The sequence below is a fragment of the Megalops cyprinoides genome, chromosome 7 (genome assembly GCF_013368585.1).
Source record: "Megalops cyprinoides isolate fMegCyp1 chromosome 7, fMegCyp1.pri, whole genome shotgun sequence".
Classification (NCBI taxonomy): Eukaryota; Metazoa; Chordata; class Actinopteri; order Elopiformes; family Megalopidae; genus Megalops; species Megalops cyprinoides.
The window spans coordinates 23,746,628-23,768,340 of NC_050589.1; the positions used below are offsets into that span (position 1 = coordinate 23,746,628).

The 21,713-nt window shown below is 40.2% G+C and overlaps 3 protein-coding genes across 3 annotated transcripts; 1 reads left to right on the plus strand and 2 right to left on the minus strand.

Annotated features, from left to right (window-relative positions):
- The first annotated feature begins 248 nt into the window (after positions 1–248).
- LOC118781397 (CMRF35-like molecule 5) lies at positions 249–2,858 on the plus strand. Its single transcript, XM_036534418.1, has 5 exons — positions 249–285; positions 557–895; positions 1,715–1,750; positions 2,149–2,224; positions 2,523–2,858. The coding sequence occupies exons 1-5, from the start codon at positions 249–251 to the stop codon at positions 2,692–2,694; spliced, it is 660 nt and encodes a 219-aa protein (XP_036390311.1). The 3' UTR covers positions 2,695–2,858.
- Positions 2,859–4,189: 1,331 nt separating this feature from the next.
- Positions 4,190–7,330, minus strand: LOC118780376 (claudin-16-like). Its single transcript, XM_036532825.1, has 4 exons — positions 7,217–7,330; positions 6,534–6,636; positions 5,120–5,284; positions 4,190–4,398 (listed from the first exon to the last, which is right to left on the minus strand). Exons 1-4 carry the CDS (start codon positions 7,328–7,330, stop codon positions 4,190–4,192), a joined length of 591 nt encoding a protein of 196 aa, XP_036388718.1.
- Positions 7,331–10,750: 3,420 nt separating this feature from the next.
- LOC118780673 (claudin-19-like) lies at positions 10,751–20,930 on the minus strand. Its single transcript, XM_036533302.1, has 5 exons — positions 20,141–20,930; positions 15,520–15,684; positions 14,951–15,035; positions 14,050–14,196; positions 10,751–11,417 (listed from the first exon to the last, which is right to left on the minus strand). The coding sequence occupies exons 1-5, from the start codon at positions 20,361–20,363 to the stop codon at positions 11,381–11,383; spliced, it is 657 nt and encodes a 218-aa protein (XP_036389195.1). The 5' UTR covers positions 20,364–20,930; the 3' UTR covers positions 10,751–11,380.
- Between the last annotated feature and the right edge of the window lie 783 nt (positions 20,931–21,713).

Below are 21,713 nucleotides of genomic sequence, written 5' to 3' on the forward strand. Positions count from 1 at the left end.
TCACAGACACACACACACACACACACACACACACACACACACACACACACACACACACAACAAGTCTGGTGATGATACATGTTTCAAAACTCTAGGCCACTCCTTCCTTAACAGCAAAAAGAGGAAGGAAATACAATGAACCACATTCCAATCTCCACTCTGTCTCAAATCAGCCAATGAAAATTCTTGTCTCCTTTATATCAGCCACAAAGAGCTCTGTGCTGTAGAAACCCCCCTCAAAGACAGCAATGAAGAGCTCTGTGATTTTCATACTTTTCCTCTCAGGTAACTATGTAGCTTTTTGTATTACAATCAATTGAATTGGTCCAATTTTATGAGCTGCAAGGTACCTGTGGGATAGAACTTCGTGTATGATTGTTATTTGTACCAATAGAGAAATACTAAATACCATTGAATAATAAGCCAGGGCCTTTTGCTGTGGAGTTGGAAGACTGGCTGATAAAAGGAAGCTATTCACGTTGCCCTGAATTAGGGTGTATAATACGTTGCTTTGTGTCTTCCAACTGTGTGGTTGTTTTCCACATGAAACTTCCAGTTTGTGAAACCATCTTGGGGTCTGCCATTGTGGCTCCACGTGTGGTGACTGGCACGTCGGCAGAGTCTGTCACGGTCCAGTGCCAGTATCAGCAGCGCTACAGGGGCAACACAAAGTACTGGTGCAGAGGGGACGTGTATGAGTTTTGCAAGATTGTGGTGAAGACCACAGGGCCCATCGAGACAGAGACGGCCTCTATCAGAGAGGACAAAGACGCTTGTGTGATCTCCGTGACAATCACTGCACTCCGGCGTGAGGACCAGGGCAAGTACTGGTGTGTCATCAGCAAACAGTGGAGGAATGAATACGCACCTGTGTACCTGCAGGTTCGATATACAGGTAACTCTAACCGGAGGTGCGGGACGTCACTGTATTTCTCTGCTATCAATTAAATATGATGCACACAGCTCAGCACCAAGCTCAGAAGTGATCTCATGTTATACCCATTTCTAAGATGGATACTGGAAGCTATTCAACAGGGGATGGAAACAGCAGTCCCACTGCATTGCAGTTTGAGATGTTCCAGGTCTTCTTTTGTCTACTGGCTGTAAATCGGCTCTGGAATAACTGCAATTAATTTTCATTTTCCAATAAAACCTGTATTGGATCAAACTGCTATGCATCGGGAGTGCTGTTTCCATTCCTGAAGTTCTGGCTGAGTTCCTTTCTCCTTGCCAAAAGGGGATTGAACCTGCAACATTCTGGTTACACGGCCGGCAATCACATCTTGCAACTGATCTTTCTGCTTAACAAATTCTACCAATCTTTGCATTTTGAAGCATTGACAGCTTATTGTCACAGAGGAGGTTGCCTACACAAGCTTAAAACCAGCAGTTTTTGTTTCACTTCAGCATTTTCCTCTCTAACAAAGAACTATAGGATACCTATAGGTTTATATTTCATTCACACATTTTTGGTCAGTATATTCAGTATGCTATTTATTCTGAGGATTAATTATTCACATTTTATTTGTTTTTCCCAATTGCAGTCAAGCTGAAAACAATAGTAGCTGCTTAAAAACATACCTGTCCTTAGTCAGGGACAGGTTGTTCTGTTGCTCTGTCAGAGACAGGTTGTTCTGGTGCTCTGAAGAGTGAAATAGGAATTGCTCTGGTTGTTTCATTGCCATTTTCTTTTCTTGTTGTTCATTTACCACAGCACGTCACCCCACTACCAGAAACAGCTCAGTTTCAAGTAAGTTCAAGATTGGTTATGGTGCATGCATGATACAAACAGCTACGAACACAGGTGGACAGAAACACTCGGCTTTGGGGGGGGGGGCGATGGGGTTATGAAGTTCCACCCAATAGTTGCTTTCAGCCTTGGCAAGCCCACCTCATCAGAACCCATCCCAACAAATACAGACTGCTCACAGGGGACTTGTGATTTGCCAGTTCTCAGCTGGAAAATGTTCTGGACCATTATAACTGCACAAAAAATAACCTGTAGACTAACTAATGTACCACTATTTATTATATATATTATTGTATATGTCAGTACATGGACATTCAAATAAAACTGTTGCAAAAATAAGCATTATCAAAAAATCTCTATATATAATTTACAGAGAAATGATATTAACTTGTTGTTAGACTTGGAGTTTCCTACACCAACCACTTTACCAGTGAGAACCTTTACCACAAGACCACAAGTGGACAGTGGAACACAGTAAGTCATGTGAAAACACCTTAGAAATGACGTAATGACTTTTTTCTATGTTCCCCTTTATTGTAATGTACCATAGAGTGTGGAATCATAGATATGATTATGATAATTATGATGATTAAATTGACAGATGCTTACTGTATGTATAAAAATTCACTGACATTGATATATGTATATGAATTGATACTTTTATCATCTGTTTGATTTGATAAAATATGAAAATTATGCAATTTAACCCTTTGCTGTGTTGCTGCACAAGCTGGTTCATCAATAACATGACACATCCTGTCCCCTCCCTCAGTTCTGATGCGTGGTCCACTCTGCGTTGGGTCCTGCTCTGTGTAATTGTGGTGTGTCCTATTGCTGCCTGTTTGTGGAAGCACTGCACTTGGCAAACCTGCAATACCCACAGAGCAGCCGATCCAGCATCACTACAGCCCCCTTTACCCCACAGAAGGTCTGATTATCCTTAACACACTGCCCAGATCAGAGTCCAGGTGCCCACCTTTTACACTTTGATTTTGTTCTGAGTTAACATGTAGTTGGTTAGTTGGTCAACACCAAGTGAAGGTACTGCCAGATTCAAACAAAATCACATGTGATGTAAGACTGCAACAAAATGACATATATGTATATATCAGTATAACAGGAAACTGTGATGTAAAAAATGCTATTGTCTAGCACACCTTACCTTTTGTGTATTTGTTTGTTCGTCCTTGTTGTGTTTATGGTCACGGTACCAAACCTCCGTTAAATTAAACCAAATCAACTGTATTTACGCTGTCCTGTGTTCATTGACAATAGTGGCACATCTGTGAAAATCTAGTGTTGAGTATTCAATCAAGTGCCAAATATTTCACATGAAATGACTGTGCATCACCTAAAAGCACACATGCTGTGCGTCTGCCTCAATTCAAACAGCTGCAACCACACAAGCAACATTAATAGCACGCTTCTAAATGAGTCAATAAATATTCCAATATTTTATTTAATATCTGCTACATATGTAACACAGAAGTCTAGAAGAACTACAAACAATTGTTTAGCTTTTCACATTGCTGCTGAAAACAAAACAATTAACAAAAAACACATAAATCATATACAAGGGTAGGAGCTGGTCTTCTTTATGTCTGTAGTTAACCCTCTATGACTGCCAGGGTTATGGGGAAGTTCACCATTTTTGACAGTGACTGATGTTGCTTTTCACCAATAACTATACTGAAAATGTGTCCATATGGCTGTACATTGATGCGCCATTTCATACCAATCTCAGTCACATGCCAAGATTACACAGATAACAATCTTGTTGTCAGATAAATAATAATGAATGGCTTTTATTAGAATAATCTGGGGGTTGTCCCTCTCTCTATTCGCAATTTGTCCATTAGAGGATTTGGCTACAAATGATTGCTGTAGTTGGAAAAAAAATACATAAGGAGAAAATCCGTGGCCTCAGGTGAATCCATGTTTTTCCACAGACAAACATCCTTGAAAAATATATAAGTGTACAGAATGAAGCCTTTTGAATTTTGAAGTTCATTCTGAGATTAGAAGCCCGGCTATGAATTTGAAAGACGAAAACATTAACCTCATGGAGCTGCCCAGGTGTTGGAATGAAATTGGTCCCGTGTTTCAGGCTGGCTAGCTCCTCTATGACATCACAATCCCTCTCTGTAGTCACTGAGCCCCTCTCTCCCTCTCTCCTGTGTCTCTCTGTCGCCTCCTTGTGGTCGTCTCCTGTCACAGCAGGCAATGCCTTCCTCACACACGTGAGTCCATGGCATATTTCTTCCCTGCTGCAGTTCTTCCATACTTATATATGGACCTGTGGTACTGTGAAGATCTGGCATCTGTGAAAATGACAGCAATTGAGAGAAATATTTGCCATTTTGGGTTCATCTGGATCTGTGATAGAAAAAGGCATACCGTAATGTGTCTGACATACTTGATCATTAAAATGTGTGACAGTCAACATGTTTCCTCACCTCTAAAAATATACAGGCAGCAAGTTAGTACTATGGAGGCCAGAAAGCATCCAGTAGAACCAGCCATTGCTAGCCAACAGGACCAGCCAAACTCGTAGTGCATTCCTAAATAGACATTCTTAAGAACGAGGGTCGCTCTCTCCACATACACATCAACTGCGTACCATACTGATCCAATCATCCCTGGAATCCCTGCGGGGAGAAAAGCCAAACATTTGTATCCAAACATTCATTTCCACTCAAGAACTAAACATCAAAAATGTATTTTTCATGTACAAGTACAATGCACTTATTAATTCTTTTAAACACACAACCAATCTATACTATAAAGTGTTTGGTGAGACCAGTGCATCAACTCGTCTTGTTCGCCAGCAATCTATAATTAAGTCCGCTGAACTCATTCCATACATTTATTGATAATTATGTAAAAAATACCTACTGATGTCATTTAAAATTTCCACTGATTTCCATCAGTGACCTTGAACTGTCCTCTTGGAATTTAAATTGAAAGTCTCACAGCCCATTGGTGACACTGTATGTTACAGCTTACATCTACATCCCTGAACAAACAGGACTGTACATCTATGAAAGTTAACAGGGCTGTATATCTGTATATATGTATATATTTAGTGCAAATATGTATTCTATGGTATATGTATTTCTTAAAATTGCACATATGGAAGTTTCCATAATTTAAACAATTGAAAATATGATCCATATATTTTGATACTAACTTTAAAATTTCCTATTGGGTGAAATGTTTTACCACACACCAACTGAAAGAAAGCTTTTCATGTCGGCAGCGTGGCAGGTCAGTGATCTTAAGGGAGGTTAAAGGCATCATATTTAATTGACAGAACCTCTCCTGTCTGATGTCTGCTTCACTGGCCATGTGGTATGGCAACCATCTTACCTCCCAGTCCGAAAATAAACCCTGCAAAATAGCATATCCTGAGCTTGATGTGCGGCTCCTCGCGGAGCAGCTTGATGACGTCCAGGCCCAGCACCAGAATGATGAGAGCAAAGCTGGCCAAGATGTCTGCCGTGATCATCAGGGCCCGGGTCAGTACAATCTTCACTGCAAGAGACCAAGAGAGGATCCTTACACAAAGTTCATGACAGCTCCTTCCAGTAACGGGAGGGTGAAGACTTCATAGGCCTTCACAGTATGATCCTTTCATCCATTCTGGGTTTCAAGAGACCTTATATTACCTCGGAGACCTGGAACTTGGAATGCTTATTTATAATTGTTTGTGTTACTGTATTACTGAGTAGAACACAGTAGAGATTTGGCCACATTTTTATTTATCATCGAGGCATGCATTTGAAAAAGTTTTCAAAATTTTGGCCCTCCTTTTTTACACAATTGCTCAGTGGCATTTGATTCTGAGCACTGTGTCAGTTTATATTGTACAAATTTTAAAAAGTGAACACTGAGTTAAAACCATTTTGGGGATAAATAGCTGTAGGCTATTTTTAGGTTTCTGACATTTTGACCACTGTTTCTACTTGGGTATATGCAAACTCCTGCAACAAAATTTGATTTCATTTCACATGAATGCCACTAGAGGATGCTAATGTACATGTTTAACAAACTCAGGGGTTCACTAACTTTCAAAAACCTTACATTCCACTCCATTCCATACCATTCTATTCCATTCCATTACATCACATTCCATCCCATTCCATTTAGTAGACAGTCTTATCCAGAGGGACCTACACAATGCATCTAATAAAGTGGCATGAAACGATGCATAAACTGGACACTATTGACCATACACTAACAGGCTTCAGTGTATAACGTAGTGCTGACGTCAGAAGTGTATGTATAATTTTACACTCCCTGCTGAAAGAAGAAAGAAGATCTAGAGAAGACCCTCCCAACCAACAATACAACTATACTGTACACAACACTAAATGGTTAGCAATGTAACGTGTATAATGTGTATATTACAGAGGCATCTGGCAACATACCAAAATTATTTCCTAAAACAGAAACCTATGCCCACATTTAGTCTAATGATGATGCACCTTATTCACAACTCTAAAGATAAAAATGTGTTACCTCTGTTCTGATTTTTACATAGCATTCTTTAACAACTGCCAAGCTCATGGCAATGCATAAAAATATTGAAATAAGTAACACTCATGCATTGTCTCAACTAAAATGAATAACAAAGGAACGCATTGTGGTAATATTGGTTAAAGCAAGTTGTGTAGTTTGCATATTTAATTTTTTTTTTTTAGAGAATGTAACAAAATGAGGTGCTCGTTATTTGGCTCTTTGTTTGTTGGTATATATGGGTGAGGGGGGAGTGGTGGCTCACATGGGTGTTCTGCAAGGATGGTCTCGTACTGGTCGCAGGTTCGAATGCCATCCTGTGTGTTGGTGACACATTCCCACCACAGTCCCCTGCACTTCTGACTCACCTGTGAGGACACAAAAAGCAGCTACTTGCTAACCTCAACCAATAAGAGTCCTCTCCTACGGAGAAGAATGTGTATTGATTGGTCAGTCTGTGACAGCCCCACCCATTAACAGGGTTGATGAAGCTTGCTGTTCTACCACTAGTAAAGATGTTGAGGATCTCTGTGAAGGTCTGCTCTTTCTCAAAAGAGAAACAGAGGGAGCCTGTTTATGAGATGACCCTTTTATTCTCTTGTGTTTTATAATAAGGGTGAAATGCTAACAATGGTCTTTGTTTTATGTTTTTATTAACCACAATATTACAGAAAATCTTTACAGAGCTATGTGCTTCTATAACCTGGGAAGTAATGTGAGAGCACTACATCACTCTTGTATGTCACAGTGTTGTCATTTGTTATCAATTTACATATATACTATATGCAACTATAGGTTATTTTCTATGACGGCTTAATAATGCACAACATGTATAATAGGTGGTTGCTGTCACTGAATCTAGTGTTGGGGCACCTTGTGAAGGTGTTAATTAATGAGACAGGACAAGCTGTGCCCTTCAGTTTTTAGAAAGAGGGCAGGTGAGCTCACCTCCAGGTCATCATCAGCGTTAACCATCCAGCAGTCTGTCCAGGTAGCCACGATGAGGAAGACTGTGGATACCAGCGCCAAGAGGAAAGCCATGAACTGAAGGACCACGATCATTCTGCACTCTGGAGGACTCCAAAAACAAAACATCTTTTTACCAAACTGTCCTAAACCCAAGATTCAGTTTGCTCATTCCAACTACTCTTGACTAATTTCCTGAGACCCATGGGGCTGCTTTAGCAGAACATCATGTTCCAAACAGACTTATAATACAACACTGGTTATAAATCCATATCATCAATAGAAAAGGCAAATAAATAAATTTTCTTATTGGATGTTAAGTCATGGGCAAAAGCCTTGCATTCTTCAATTTTTGGAGATCTTCCCTAATCCTTCTTAGTTTGTGTTGTTTTAATGTCTGTACAGCATCCGTGGCCTGACCAATACTTTCGATGTCATAGTTTCCTGTTGTGCAGAGTTGTGCCTTGTTTTGGTTGTTTTTGAATGTAAAGTCTATGGAGGAAGCGCAGACTAATCCCAAACATTCATCTCATGTCAATAACTATCATTCAGTGCAGCTGTAAAAATGAGATGGGTGTAAGATTATCCTATTGTGCAAAATCATGCTTTGTTTTGGTTTGGCTGTTTTTTTTTAAATGTAAAGCCTTAGGAGGAAGTGCAAACCACTCTCAAACATCCATTTCATGCCAATAAATATTATTCACTCCAGATGTGAACAACTGAATATTGAAAGATTTTATTATAATATATAAAATATTAAAATATTTCATTGTTTACTTGTAATTTATGATATCTTTACTTACAATAATAAGTAAATAATAATAAAACAAATAATTTATTTCAGCCCTCTGCTTTGTGACACATCAGTTTAATATACAGCCTAACACAAATATCAGCAAACATCTGATATGTTGCTTTTAGAGTGGTTCTCATACGTTTACGAGCTGTAATTTTATTACATGCAGAATTTAGCCTAACACTCTCTCAAATCTGAACTTGTCACAACCATGGTGGTTTTCAGCTGACAGAAATTAACTGAAGTTAAATTGCTTGTTTGTGGTTACATGTACAATATTTAATAGCTTTGGCTTAGGCAATCAGAAATGGTGTAAAGTATAATACAGTGATGACACAGTCAATGCAACATTTCCAAAACACAACATTATTGAGCTTGTTTAGCCAGATTTATTAAATAAAATGATATATGATATATTCAAACAGGTGTCTGATACATCAATTTTAGAAAAACAACCCTAAAATTTTCTCCTTCTAAAAAGATACTTGCTATGTACTATACTATGAAAATGGCATTTCACCACACTGAAAGCAGCCTACTGAACCAAAATGGCCATTCAGAAAACAATGTGACCAAAACAAAGCAAATGTCATTAACCTTCTCAATGTTCTAAAAGAACACAATACCTACACATCAATGACCTTCCCCTGTGAATCTCACGGCCTGTTTTTTGTCACAACATGCTAAAAACATTATGTAAGAGAGAAATCAGACTTACCTCCACTTTGAGCGGCCAGGACTCATGTTTGGATTCTACATGAAGGTTTGCCAATTGATAATTCTTGACCTTCGCGTGGTGAGAGAGGTGAGGAGCTGGAATGTTTCTCTTTTTTTTCTTGGGGGTGGGGGTGGTGGTAAAATGGTGTGGGGGTTCAGAATGTTCAAGCTGGACAGAGCCAAACTGATTCAGGACCTATGCATTCCGAATATGGAGACCTTTTGTGACACCAAGAAATCCAGTAAATAAACCTTGGTTTTTCCATGGCTATTTTTGAACCTCTAAGTGCAGGGGTGTGTGCGCTGAATGCTTATGAGGGTGCAGTTTCAGTGAAGCTAATGACATTAACACTTTCACAGACATGATTACGAAGTCAAGCTAGCATTGCCCGGGGCCTTGCATCCAAGCTCCGTCAACCATTGTTGGGTGGTAATTTTCCTCTGTCTAACATTTTGGAAGCTGTAAAGCAAAAAGCGTCACACAAGCTGCTGATATCTTGCCCAGCTCACAGTCAATGTTTCATAAGAGTTTGTGTTATTTGTCTTCTTTTGGGCAGGTACAGTCCAGGGAAAATAACTATAAATATTATTTATAATGGATTTTCTGTCTCCAATAAACACAAATATTCATACAGTCAAAATGCCATCCATATATACTGTTTTAAAAGCTTGCCTCCAGGAAACTACATTATGCTTAATTCTTTGCTTCTTTATTTTAAGAAAATGTTGTGTTATGTCACAGTTTTGACATAATGTGTACGCAGCTTAAAACACCATAACTTCAAAAGTCATAGAGAAAGACACCAGTAACCCACTTACCTACATCAGTCAAAGGGAGTCAGCAAGTAGTGACTTTGTCCTTTGTATTTTTGGTGTTTCACTTAAAAGACAGACACCGCTTGATCCTATAGGCATAAGGCCTACATTTCCCCAGTCCATTTAAAATCCTACTCTAACAAGACTGAACGGGACAATTTTCTGTCAAGTTTTACTTCAATGTCTGAGATTGCTTAGACACTTGATCAATTATTTCTGCTCCTGCAAGAGTAATTCATAACAGGGTATTGTATTGTGTAGTGTATATTGTTGAATAAACTGTTTTCAAATATTATGGAAGAGAAAGTAACTTTGTCTAATCGATTGCATCGTCATTGTGTATGTAGTCTTGTTTTACACTATTACTGTGGCATATGTATTAGAAATCATCATAACACCAAAGCTGCTTTGGCACCATGGCACTATGGTATATGGTATGAGGTAATGTAGCTCTCATAGATCAATGCCATACTCCGTGTATATTATTATCATGCAGGTATGTTGTTAATAGGGCACAGCGGTAAACACTTACGTCTGTGCTAAAACTAGTACTCACAATTTAGCACTGTCTTTCAGCCCACTGCTAAATCATAGTATCATTGGCTTTTCTGCAACTGTGTTCTTGTTAATCCCACAACACATACAGTACGTAATGTATCTTCCCATGATGGCCTAATGAGTGACTCTGGATACATGCAGCAAGTTATAATGACATTATATTTCAGCATCACTACTGTTTCTCATTTTTAGAATTATTTGTTAATTTTATTAAATGACAGAAAATTACAGACATGTCCCAACCACATTATTGTTTTTTTTTTTTCACAAGCAGCAAAACATTGCGAACAAACCCCATAAAAAAACAGAAGCCATTTGCACATTACATAAATTGGCAATGTAAGCTGTTCACAGATGGATCCATTCATCGAAGCAGGAAATCTATATACAGAAATTTTCATTTTGAATGAATTTGTGTTTTCTTCAGTTACCCAACTATTACATCACTGCATTTGAAAATAATATACAAGTCTTGTGCTGTAAAAGTTGAGTCAACATGGTGTTTAACACTGTATTACTAAGTTAAACTATTTGAAACAAACTAAATCACTAAATCACTGGTAAAGCAAAGTTTATCGCAAAACTTCAGTTCACTAATGAACTACCAACTGCAGTGAAGCTCTGCCTTTCTTGAAATGTACGTATGAAATATTGATATTGCCTGACAGTTTCTGCAGGGACATTTATTTGTATTTGGGTGTGTTGCCATGAATGAGTTTCTGGTCTGCAATAATTTCTAAACAGCTTGTGACCTAAAGACTTCTTTCCTGTATATCCAAAATGTCCTCAAATATCAATCTCCTTATGCCTGGAGGTACACTTAGTCTGTGACGTAAAGGAAAATAATGTGTATGTGGAAATATACAGCTGTGGTTTCAGAAAATAACGAAAACCACAGTGAGGACTAAAATAAAATCCTTTGCACTGTGGGATAAGTGAGAAATTACATACCCCAGGTTTTTTAGAGACATACGTACAACATACGGTGCGGCCAGGATAGTGCTGTCAGTGAAAGTGACTGCAAACCTGTTTCTACAGCCATTCCATTTTCAAACAGATGTCAAAGGGCACAGCAGTAACGTGGAGTGGAGAAACCTTGATCTTGACTCATGGTCTTGTATCAGATGCTGATAGGATACTGTACATCCATTTAAGGAGCAAAACAAAGGCCAAAGGACAGTGATAAGGGTCCACAGTATGAATCAGACTTGACACAGTGAGTTCAACTTGGACAATCCTCAAGACAAGGCTGGGAGTGGTCAGTCAGGGGAACTACTTTCAGTCAACAACTCAATCCTGAATTAGAGAGAGAGAAAAGAGAGAGAGAGAGAGCCAGAGAACAGCATTAGAAGAGAGGGGAATCACATTGATTTACACTTTACTGATTTCTTCTTTTTTAGTAGAATGACAATGGGATGCACACAGTGACACAGACAGAAAATAATGAGAGTGGTGTGAAAATAAAACAGTGTTAAGAGAGAGAGAATTGTGGGACAGTAGTGTGGATGAGGGGTGACAGGAGTGGGTTTTTAACCAGAAAGTTACAGGCTTGAATCCAGGGAGAGGCACCGCAGTTGTGTCCTTGCCAACAGTTCTCAACCTAAATTTATTCAGTAAATATCCAGCTATGTAAAGGCACAAACATGTGGAGAAAATGCTTTACCATGAATAAGGATGTCTGCTCAATAAAGATAGGTACCATATAATATCAGAGGTTTGTTTTTTCTTTTTAGTGTAAAGGTCGTGAAAATAATATTTTGAGAAGACTGAGAATTGTATTTTGAATTGTATTTATTTACCACCAGTCATCTGATTACAGTGGTTTGCAATAAGATTGGTCAGATGTTAAGATCTTAAACAAGCTTTGGCCTTTCTAATGAGCTGTGAACATACGTTTGCTTCTGAGTGAATCTTAAATGAAGTGTACCCTTTGTGTACAATGAAGGAAGTGCCATGTTGGCATGAATCTACTCACATATGTGGCTAACAATGCTCCATAGTACATCTATGATGTGACACCGAGAAGGTTTCGATTCGATTCAAAGAAGACTGGTTTAACTGACGTTACACACTGATTATTTAAAGCATGTGGGTGGTAATAACACAAAAATTCCTTAAATAAACTGTTAATGTTAATCAGCTCAGTCACTCCTTGTGTTTCACGACTCACCATTTTTAATTGAAATATAACTGATAAACAGATTAACTCAAAGGTGCAATCTTTAAATAGTTCTGTCACAAATGACAGGTGTGCCATTTTGATTTTCTGAGACATTGTGAAGGAGAATGCTGGTGTAAAAGTGGTGCATATAGAAATCCCATATTTAATATCATACATATCTTGTTATTTGATTAGAATTGCATTTTATACATAACAGCAAGCTAAGTGCTCAGAGATCCTTTATTTCTCATCATCTTTTCAGAAAACTTTTTCCAGTTGTGTCATGTCTCCATCTTCGTAGTTTACAATATATCTAACATACTGTACATTGGAAAATGACATTGAAACATTGAAAAGTGACCCATAATTCCTGGGTGCATATGGTATTTGCGTAGCATGCACAAAGTAGCTGCAACATTAAAGCAAAAACTACGCGGACAAATCATGAAAAAGGGATCTGAGGATGGGCACACAGAATTCAGTTGCATCACAAGAAATGAAATGTTATTTTCAACCAATTCAACACAATAAGCAGCTGAACACTGAAAATAAACAGACCTGCAACCACAGCTTCAACTGTGAACAGAGGCAAAAAAGGCGATAGCCACTCATTTTATTATTTGTGTCTGTTATCCAAATTTAGGCACTGACTGTCCTTCTGGTAATTACACCACAAGCAACTTCACTTTGCTGCCTGAAATCATGCTGTGCTGTGCTGTCTGTCCTGTACTTGAGATTTGCGGGTTGAGATGTGCGATCACAGATCTGTTTGAGATGTGTAGTTTTGTTTTCACCATTGACATGCTGAGCATCTCTTTATACATGGAGTGCACTCCTATGAAAAAAAATCATTGTTTAATCAACCATCTACAAAGGCATCAAACATGGGATTCAGACAAATCTCTCCTACAACAACTACATTAATGTATATTTGCTTCCCTTTTGAAAATTCCTCAGTAAAAGCTGTTCCTTTAGGAAGCTTTATGAATGTAATAATTGTGGCAAACGGTTAAAGGCTTCTGTTCTTCATGGTGTTTTTGTTGAAAGCAGTAGTGTTTTAACAATAGAAATTACCACATAGGTTAATTATTTGAGGTGAAGATCTCATTTTTTCCATAAAAGTGGCACAAATAATTAAGTGAAATCTAAGATTATGTGCCTTTTTTCTCAAAGAATAATAATAAAAACATTTGAAATGTAATTATGAATAGTATGAAATATCCTCACATTTTTTATTTATATTTAAACTATTTGATGCTGGTTGAACATGTTTACAACAGTAATGCGCATTCATTTGGACTGAAAAGGTATCAGTGGTGAACTGCATACCTAGATAGGAAACCTCATCCAGATGTTTCTGTCTTTATATCTTGCTGATGTCTCACATTACTACCTTAATTTTTATCCCTGCATTGTTTTTACAGTGTATGTGTTGGTTTGCCTGTGTGTGTGTGTTTGTATGTGTTTGTGTGTGTTTGTGGGCGTGAATGTGTGTGCATTCATGAGTGCCTATATGTGTTTGTTTGTGCTTGTGTGTGCATGCATGAATCACTGTCTGTCTGAATGTTTGTGTGCTTGCCCATGTCCGTGGGTACTTCTGTCAACGTGAGAGAGTGCATCAGTGTGTGGGTGTATGTGTGTCAGTGAGTTTGCATGGCACAGCACAAACAGAGTGAACTCCTGGTGAAAGCTGGGGTCTCTGGCTGCCAGTGCCCTCTGGTCTCTGTTTGTCTGGAGCAGACGGGCGTGGTGGAGGTTTACACGTACTCCCTGGTTGTAGAGGGCTGTGATTGGCTGTAGTACTGTTGCCCTCTTCTATCGTCGGTGGGGCAGGAACAACACAGGAAGGATCCCCCCAGCATAGTCAGGCTACCTGATGCCCACCCCACAAACAGAGCTGAGCCAAACTCGAACCTGCAACACAGCGTGACAAAGGGCCACGGGTCACGCGGGATTTCTCTCCTGCAAAGACTGCACAGGTCAATGGGCCTGTCTCATTAGGCCCTAGCGCCACAGTGCCCTCACTTTCCACATGGCTACGCAAATTTAAAATAAAACATTTTTAGACAGTCTTCTGTCATCATTCATCATCAGTGAATTTATCATCTCAAACATGTTTAAAACATTGAAATTTCAGCATGCACTGAGGATGAATATCACAATAACATCTTTTTAGAAGGAACAGAAGTCAGCTTTATTCTATAGATGTCAGAATGTCAGATTTGGTTAATTACACTTCAACCTGAATGAAACGCAGGTACCATTGTTTTTCATGAGTGTACTGGGTCTTTGCTGTTATCAGTATCACCAGGAATGTGCTGTCCATGATAGCAGCACCAAACAAAACCAGCCTATTCCTAATTATTCGTAACCATTATCATAGCTAAAATGGTCAATGAAAGGATATGACTCTTCCATAGTGAAATCAAATACAGTACTTGGCCATGTGTGATCTTAGTAGGCGGTGAGTAATGAGCGAAGAGAAAACAAGTGCTGACCTGGCTACTCTGTCCATCAACCATGAAATAGTTGATAGTTGACATTTAATTAATCATCTTCTCAATTGCCATTTACCCTTGTTCTTTTATGTATGTGTATGACTTCCTACTTCACACTAAATCAAAAAAAAAAAATCACACAGGCAAATGAGATGGAACATACGACTTACCTGGCGTTTACAGGTGTGTTGAGATTAAAGAACTGGTAGGACACCTGTGTGGCATACCAGGAGACAGAGACCAGTGTGCAGACCCCTACAGAGGAGGCAATTTTGAGACTTAGTTTTCCATCAAGCTGCTGAATAATTACTAGTCTGTCCATCTGTCTATCAGAGTAGAACATTATACGCCATCATTTTCATGCTCAGCTGACAGCCTTATCTTACATGTTATCTATTTATATGGATGGATATTTGCTAGAGCAGCTCAGGGTAAGTAGCTTCCCAAGGATACAACAGCAATGCCCCATCCTGAGATCCACATGTTATAGATCTCCAGTTTTCTTACCACTATACTCAAATTAAAGGATTTTAGCAGGAAAAAATACAATGGCATTATTTAAAGTTTTTGTTCTTATTCTCGTTAGCTGTAACCCAGAGCAGTTAGTTAATCTATAAAACACTACTGTGCTCTTATAAGATTTCATGTGTGAGGTCACATGTGGTGTGTGAGCTCATATTTGATGTGTGAGGTCATATTGAGTATGCGAGATCAGGGTTCTGATGTTTGAGGACCTCACCTGCAAGAAGGAAAAGGACGCCTCCAGACACGGCAATGCGGGCCTTGATCTGGGGGTTGTTGTCCCCCACTCTGGTGCACTTCATGCCCACCACACTGACGATGATGGAGATGAAGCCCATCAGCACCGACACCACCATCAGGGCACGGCATGTCTGGATGTGCACTGCAGAAAAAGACAGACCGTTCAGTACAGAGACTACCACGTGATGAGAGCACGTCTGGATGTGCAATGCAGAAAGGGACAGACTACCATCTAGGAGTGGCACATCTGGATGCAGAAAAGTAGACACACAGGTATGGATTCATGGGCACACTGGGTTCACCAAATGGGAAGTTTATTGATGTGCCTCTACTCTACTATATTCCTGTTTAGAGGGGTATAAAACATGGCCACAGCTGATCTGCACAGAAATGTGATTCTAACATTCTAACATGTCTATAAATCAAATCTGTAAATTTAAAGTTTTATTGAAAGTACACAGTACCTAGAACTAATGACTTTCCCATTTGTTCATTTACAAACCCTTGTTGCTTTTTCCCAGAAAATTAGAAATTTGAGTTCAATAAAGAGACATTTTTTTTTACTGCTTCAAAGCCATAAGTGGCTGCTAAAAGCAGCACTGACAGTAACATTTTTCTTTTTTATACCAAAAGTAAATAAATAAAATAAATTGAAATAGTCATTATTCTTGGATGTCTGCTGATAACATAGTTATGAAAGCAACCAATGATACCCAACAAGCTTCATTCTATTTACATGCATATGCCTTCCATGACAGAAACAACAGAACAATAAAATTAACACTTTTAGAAAAGGTGTACTTTGATGATTAGCTTTGACTGCAAGCCAATGCGCACAATGTTTGGTACATCAGCGTGACACTGACATAAATGGGATATGCTCTTGTAAATGTATTAAAGTCATGGCCCCATCCTTGATGTTTTGATTTATTTGATGGAATTGCCTTTGATGGGACATTAAACGGTTTGTAAGTGAATGCGGCCTTATCCTGGTCCCGGAGAATCTCTCTGTTGGTTCAAGTGAAGTCCAGCTTTTGTCCACCGGACTGACTCTCTGATCCTCCCTGTGAGAGACTCTGCAAAGGCAAAAGGTAGCTTGGGGGCACAGTGCCCAGTGTCGCACCCTCTTCAGCGCAGTGCCAACGCTGTCGGTGCCTGGCATGGGTCGGGGACGGACCCACAGGCATGCGCGGTCGCAGACGAGGGCACACTTCCATAGGCCACCCTTTGTGCTCTTAAAATGCAGGGGGCCATTGTTCATTGTGAGAACACTCTTAATGCTGAAACACAGCCTAGGCGTTTTACTGACTGGGTATCACTGTAAAATAAATGGTCCATCCAGAGTTTTGAACAGTAGAGCTACAAGTTTTTTCATGTGGCATTATTTGTGAAGCTCTTCACTCACACTCAGCGCAGTGCTATTAGTTGCTGTCTGCAACAGGCCAAAGGCATGTGGCTCACTGGAACAGCACAGAGCTGCAAACATTGTAACACAAGCAGATGGAAAGGATAACATATTTTTGTCATTACAGAGGGGATGGAGCCAGAGGGAAGACAAAAGAGATTGTGTCCTCTAATGTAGTGAATAATTTAAACAAATACTATCTGTGATGGTTTTGCAAATAAACATGTTATACAATATGCTATAAATCATTGGTTGAAAGATAATGTTTTGCAGATGTGTTTTAAACTGTATTATAAAGAGCTGTGGTTTCAATAATAATCTTGGGAAACATGGTTTGTAGATGTTTGTGCCCTGGCGCATTTCGCTCAGAATAAGCTGTATTGTTGTTTTCCCCATCCATTCCAGATTCCTGCTTTTTTGTCACTCTGAGTTGTCAATGCACAAAAAACAGAAAGACAAACCTCCCTCAGACCACAGCTGGACGCGCTGCCCGGCGCGCTGCCAAAGCCAAAGCCCGAACCCTCAGCGCGCTGCTCAAAGCTCAGCTGGCAGCGCACACAACAATAACTAATCCAGAAAAGACGTCCCGGCTCTCTCCGCGGGGAAACAATGCGGGCTTTGGTGTGTGCCAATACGTAGTACGGGCGAGAACATTGATGGTACTGTCGCAACTGATGACCTTACACGGAGCAACAGAAGCGTAGGGGGAAGAGAACGGCAGGCTCCCGTCACTCTCTTTAAGGGGCTGGGTGGGGTGGGGGTTTCAAATTCCTCCCTCAGAAGAGCTGTCAGAAAGCCTTGTTACCATGGTGACTTTTTTTTTTGATGCCAGTGTGTAAAATGTACAGTTTAAACAGCTGGGATATGTGTTTCACAGCCAAAGACGTATCACAGAGAGTTATACAGATAGTGTAACGAGTGACCTGATCGGGCTTACTTAGCGTAAATCAGCGACTGCAACATGTTTTCCAGGAATGATTGTAGATCATTCCATCCAAGGAAAGAATATTGAGTTCATAATGAACACTCTTCTGCCTCTTACGACGTCTTGCCCTCTTCTCCATGATTCTTGGTTACTTACGTAAATGATAGTAAAAGATTAGCTAGCTTGTGTTCGGAACAAAAGTACAATACAGTACAGGCACTGCACATTGCTGACAGCGTAGTTACACATTCGGGTAAGAACTGTTCATTCAGCACCACAAGTCCAAAGTAAATGAAGGGTGTCATTCTCTGTTCAGGTCGCAATATACGAATATGGAAGAGGTGAATATGCAATAGGACGAATCACAAGATGACACTCAATGAGGAAACAATAATGCTTCAGGTATTTACCCACATGCGTAGTATAACTACCGTATTCAATCAACAGGACTACTACGTTCTAACTGATGTCATTTGGAAAACTTTTTTAATGTTTGGCCCAACGTGTATTTTCAAAGAGGCTGTCATTTTATTGGTGTGGCCTTTTAGTTTATGATGAATTTTCCCGGAAAAAAGGCATTTCTTAACAGGACAATCTTAAATAACAAGATATGAAAACTCGAGAGTAGGACTGATCCAGAGGTTTGAGTTTAAATCGTTTAAATTGCTCAACAGTCTATTATGTTGAAGGGTTCTTAAGAGTCAGGTTTTTTGAGGTGGAGTTCCAAGGACATACTGAAAATTTGGAACTGAAAATATATGTAGTCAATTGTTGATTGTAGGAATACTGTTACAACTATTACTACTAAAACCACTACTAATAATAACAACTGCAGCTACTATTAGAACTAAAACCATTACTACTAATGATAACACCCAGCTCATTTGATGGAAGGCACTACCTCTCCCTTATCCAAAGCGTTGGCCATTTAAACTGTCCTTACAATAATGGAAAATCAAGCAGACAATGGAACACTCAGCAGATGTGATATGAATGGACATAGCAACACTAAGAGATGGCAAAAGAATGTATGAGGAAATACATTTTAAATTCTCTGTGAGGCTTTTCCTCTGCAGGCAACTCCCTCTAATGACTTGAGATAAAGCACTGAACGCCTGAAGCATACTACTGTTGGAGAAACCAGATCCATTCCCCTCAGAGACAGGCAACCATTGAATGATTATGAAAACACATTAAACACTGCCAAGTATTATGTGTTTTTGGAAAAAGCGACTGTGAAACACCAGCAATATTGGGGCACTACAAACAGGCGACTTCATCATGGCTTAAATATTTATTAATTTGATAAATCCAGATGATAATTGAATAATCAGTCTCTTTTTCTCTTCTATATTTTCTAAGAATTTTGGCTGGGTGGGATCATGTCTTCGAAATAAGAGAAAAGATCGATAGCTGCTTTTGAGAAAAATCAAAGAGAGACTACCCACAACACAGGAACGCAGATGAGAGCACCAGCAGAGTTTTATGTGCAGAGGGAAACATTACTGTGAGGCATTACTCCAGAGAGGAAAAACCCAGATAATTATCACTCACTGCGCTTCAGTGTGGTTTGAGAGATTACAGTTAAACATCTGGCATCCCATAACAGGCTCTGTGTTTCAGAACAATGGGTGAACCAGAGCGGTTCACACCATTGAAGGAACAGAATGACTTGTCAAGTGAGCATATGCAAGTTTTGCTAATCAGAACATTTGTGCTTTTTGACAAAGCCAGAGGATCTAGGTGTATAGTACGTCATGAATTCTTTGTCACTGTATGTTTATCATGAACAAAGCTGCATGTTGACCTTGGAAGATCCTGGCAGGCAGAATGCTGTCTGCTATCTGCCATTTTGAGTCTATGGCACTATCTGTTTGCTGTTTGGAAACAGATTGATTTTAAAACACACATGTGAACCAACCAGGGGATGAAAACTAGAATATAGATAATGAATACTGTTGTGTGCAAAATGTATCAAAGTGCCAGATCATTTTGTCTTGTACGCCTTACCAGCTTGCTGGGTTTATGAGAGTCTGTGTGAGTGTGTGTTTTGTGCACGTGAATGAGTGTATACGTACATGTGTGTACTTCTGTGTGTGAGTGAACATGTCTGTGTGTATGTATGTATGTGTGTGTGTGTGTGTGTGTGTGAGAGAGAGAGAGAGAGAGAGAGAGAGAGAGGGAAAGGCAGTGAAATCAACACTGTGGCCAGCCCAGGTGTGTGTGTGTGTGTGCGTGTGTGTGCGTGTGTGTCTCACAAACACTCACCGTCCAGTGACAGCAAGGAGTCAAACACCTTGCACTGCACCTGCCCTGTGCTCTGCGAGGCACAGGACATCCAAAGCCCCTCGTAGAGGCCCACTGCTGTAATGATAGCATCGCCAGCGTATGACGACTGCTTCCACTGTGGCAGAGCTGTGGTCGAAATGATGCCAATCCACCCACCCAGAGCCAAGAAATACCCCAGAAGCTGGAATCCAGAATTGGCCATTTTTCACTTCTTCTTCCTTCTCTTCTTACTTTGTCCCGCCTGGTTATTTTAGAGTAGAGAACAGCTTGAGTCCGCTTCTTCTCACAGACAAAGCAACACACAAAAGAAAACAGACAGCAACAAAAAAAGAGGTCCTCCCTTTTGGCAGAAATATAACGTGTCTCTATAGGAGCGTTTTCACGCCTGCGGAACTGCCCTGTCTCCCGTTTCCTTCGACCTCTGAGCTGAACTGATTTGCACCGAACCCAGAGAGAGCAGAGCGTGGCTCAGTCTGCACAGGCTCTTCTTGCAGCCTCTCTCATTAATGGCCAGTCCCTCTTTGTGTTGCTTGTGGCACCAGAACTCCCTGTCATCTGAAAGTCTCCTCTCTTCCCCCTAATTTCAGCGGGCTGGAGACGTGAGGGCTGGCCTTCATTTAGACCGGAGCAGGCTCTCCCAGCTGCACGTCTGTAAGAGGCCCTCCTACCTGCTGCTTTCTCGGCTCCTCTAGAAGTTCCTCTCAGTGTCCACAGCAGCTGTCTTTCGAAGAAATGCTTTGTAGCAACCACATAGCTTTCTCCTCGGAGTCCAGTGGATGCCTGGATGCCGTTTGCTAGGATGGGTTGGGCGGGGGGGAGTGGGATGGGCTGGACAACAATAAAAACTTCACTGTGGACAAAAATCCTTGACGGGCTTCACAACTGCAGAATGCTAATTGGGTGGAAGGGGCCGACCACTGATTGGCCGACAGAGCTGTAGAGGGACGCCCACTGAAAGAATAAGGAATTCCAGGCAGTACAATAACCGAGCATTTTCAACGGTTAAGCCCCACAAGTGGAGTCAAACGACAGTACAAAGGAGCTTTCACTCTTTCTGTTTAAGCACAACCCAGAAACAGAGCCTGCCAAGCAGAGAGAGAAGAATTACAATTTAAAAAATGCTTTTTTAAAACACTGAAATGTTTTTTTAAGCACTGAAATGGTGTCTTCTGGATAGGAACTAGTTGATGACAGTGTCAGATTTGTACATCTTGCTCTCGTTTCTGTCAAAATAAGCCCCAGTCCTGGTCCCTGGCTGAGCAATGCAAACACAGCATCAGTCAGCCTGTAATCTGTTATGGTTATATATAACCTGTCAAGCACTTGCTATGGTGCTTTTGTGGGGGGATGTGTCATGTGCACACCTCCAATCTGCTCTGAACGAAGATGTACAGCCAGCCCATTAATGATGTTGAGGTCGCCATGGAAATCTGAGCAATTTATTCTTGTCGAGGATCATCTGAACAATGGGAATCAGTGGTGTTTTTCGAAGCAGCAGCAGGAGACATGCTGTTTGTATTGTATAACATAATACTCTGGTTTTTGTCCACAC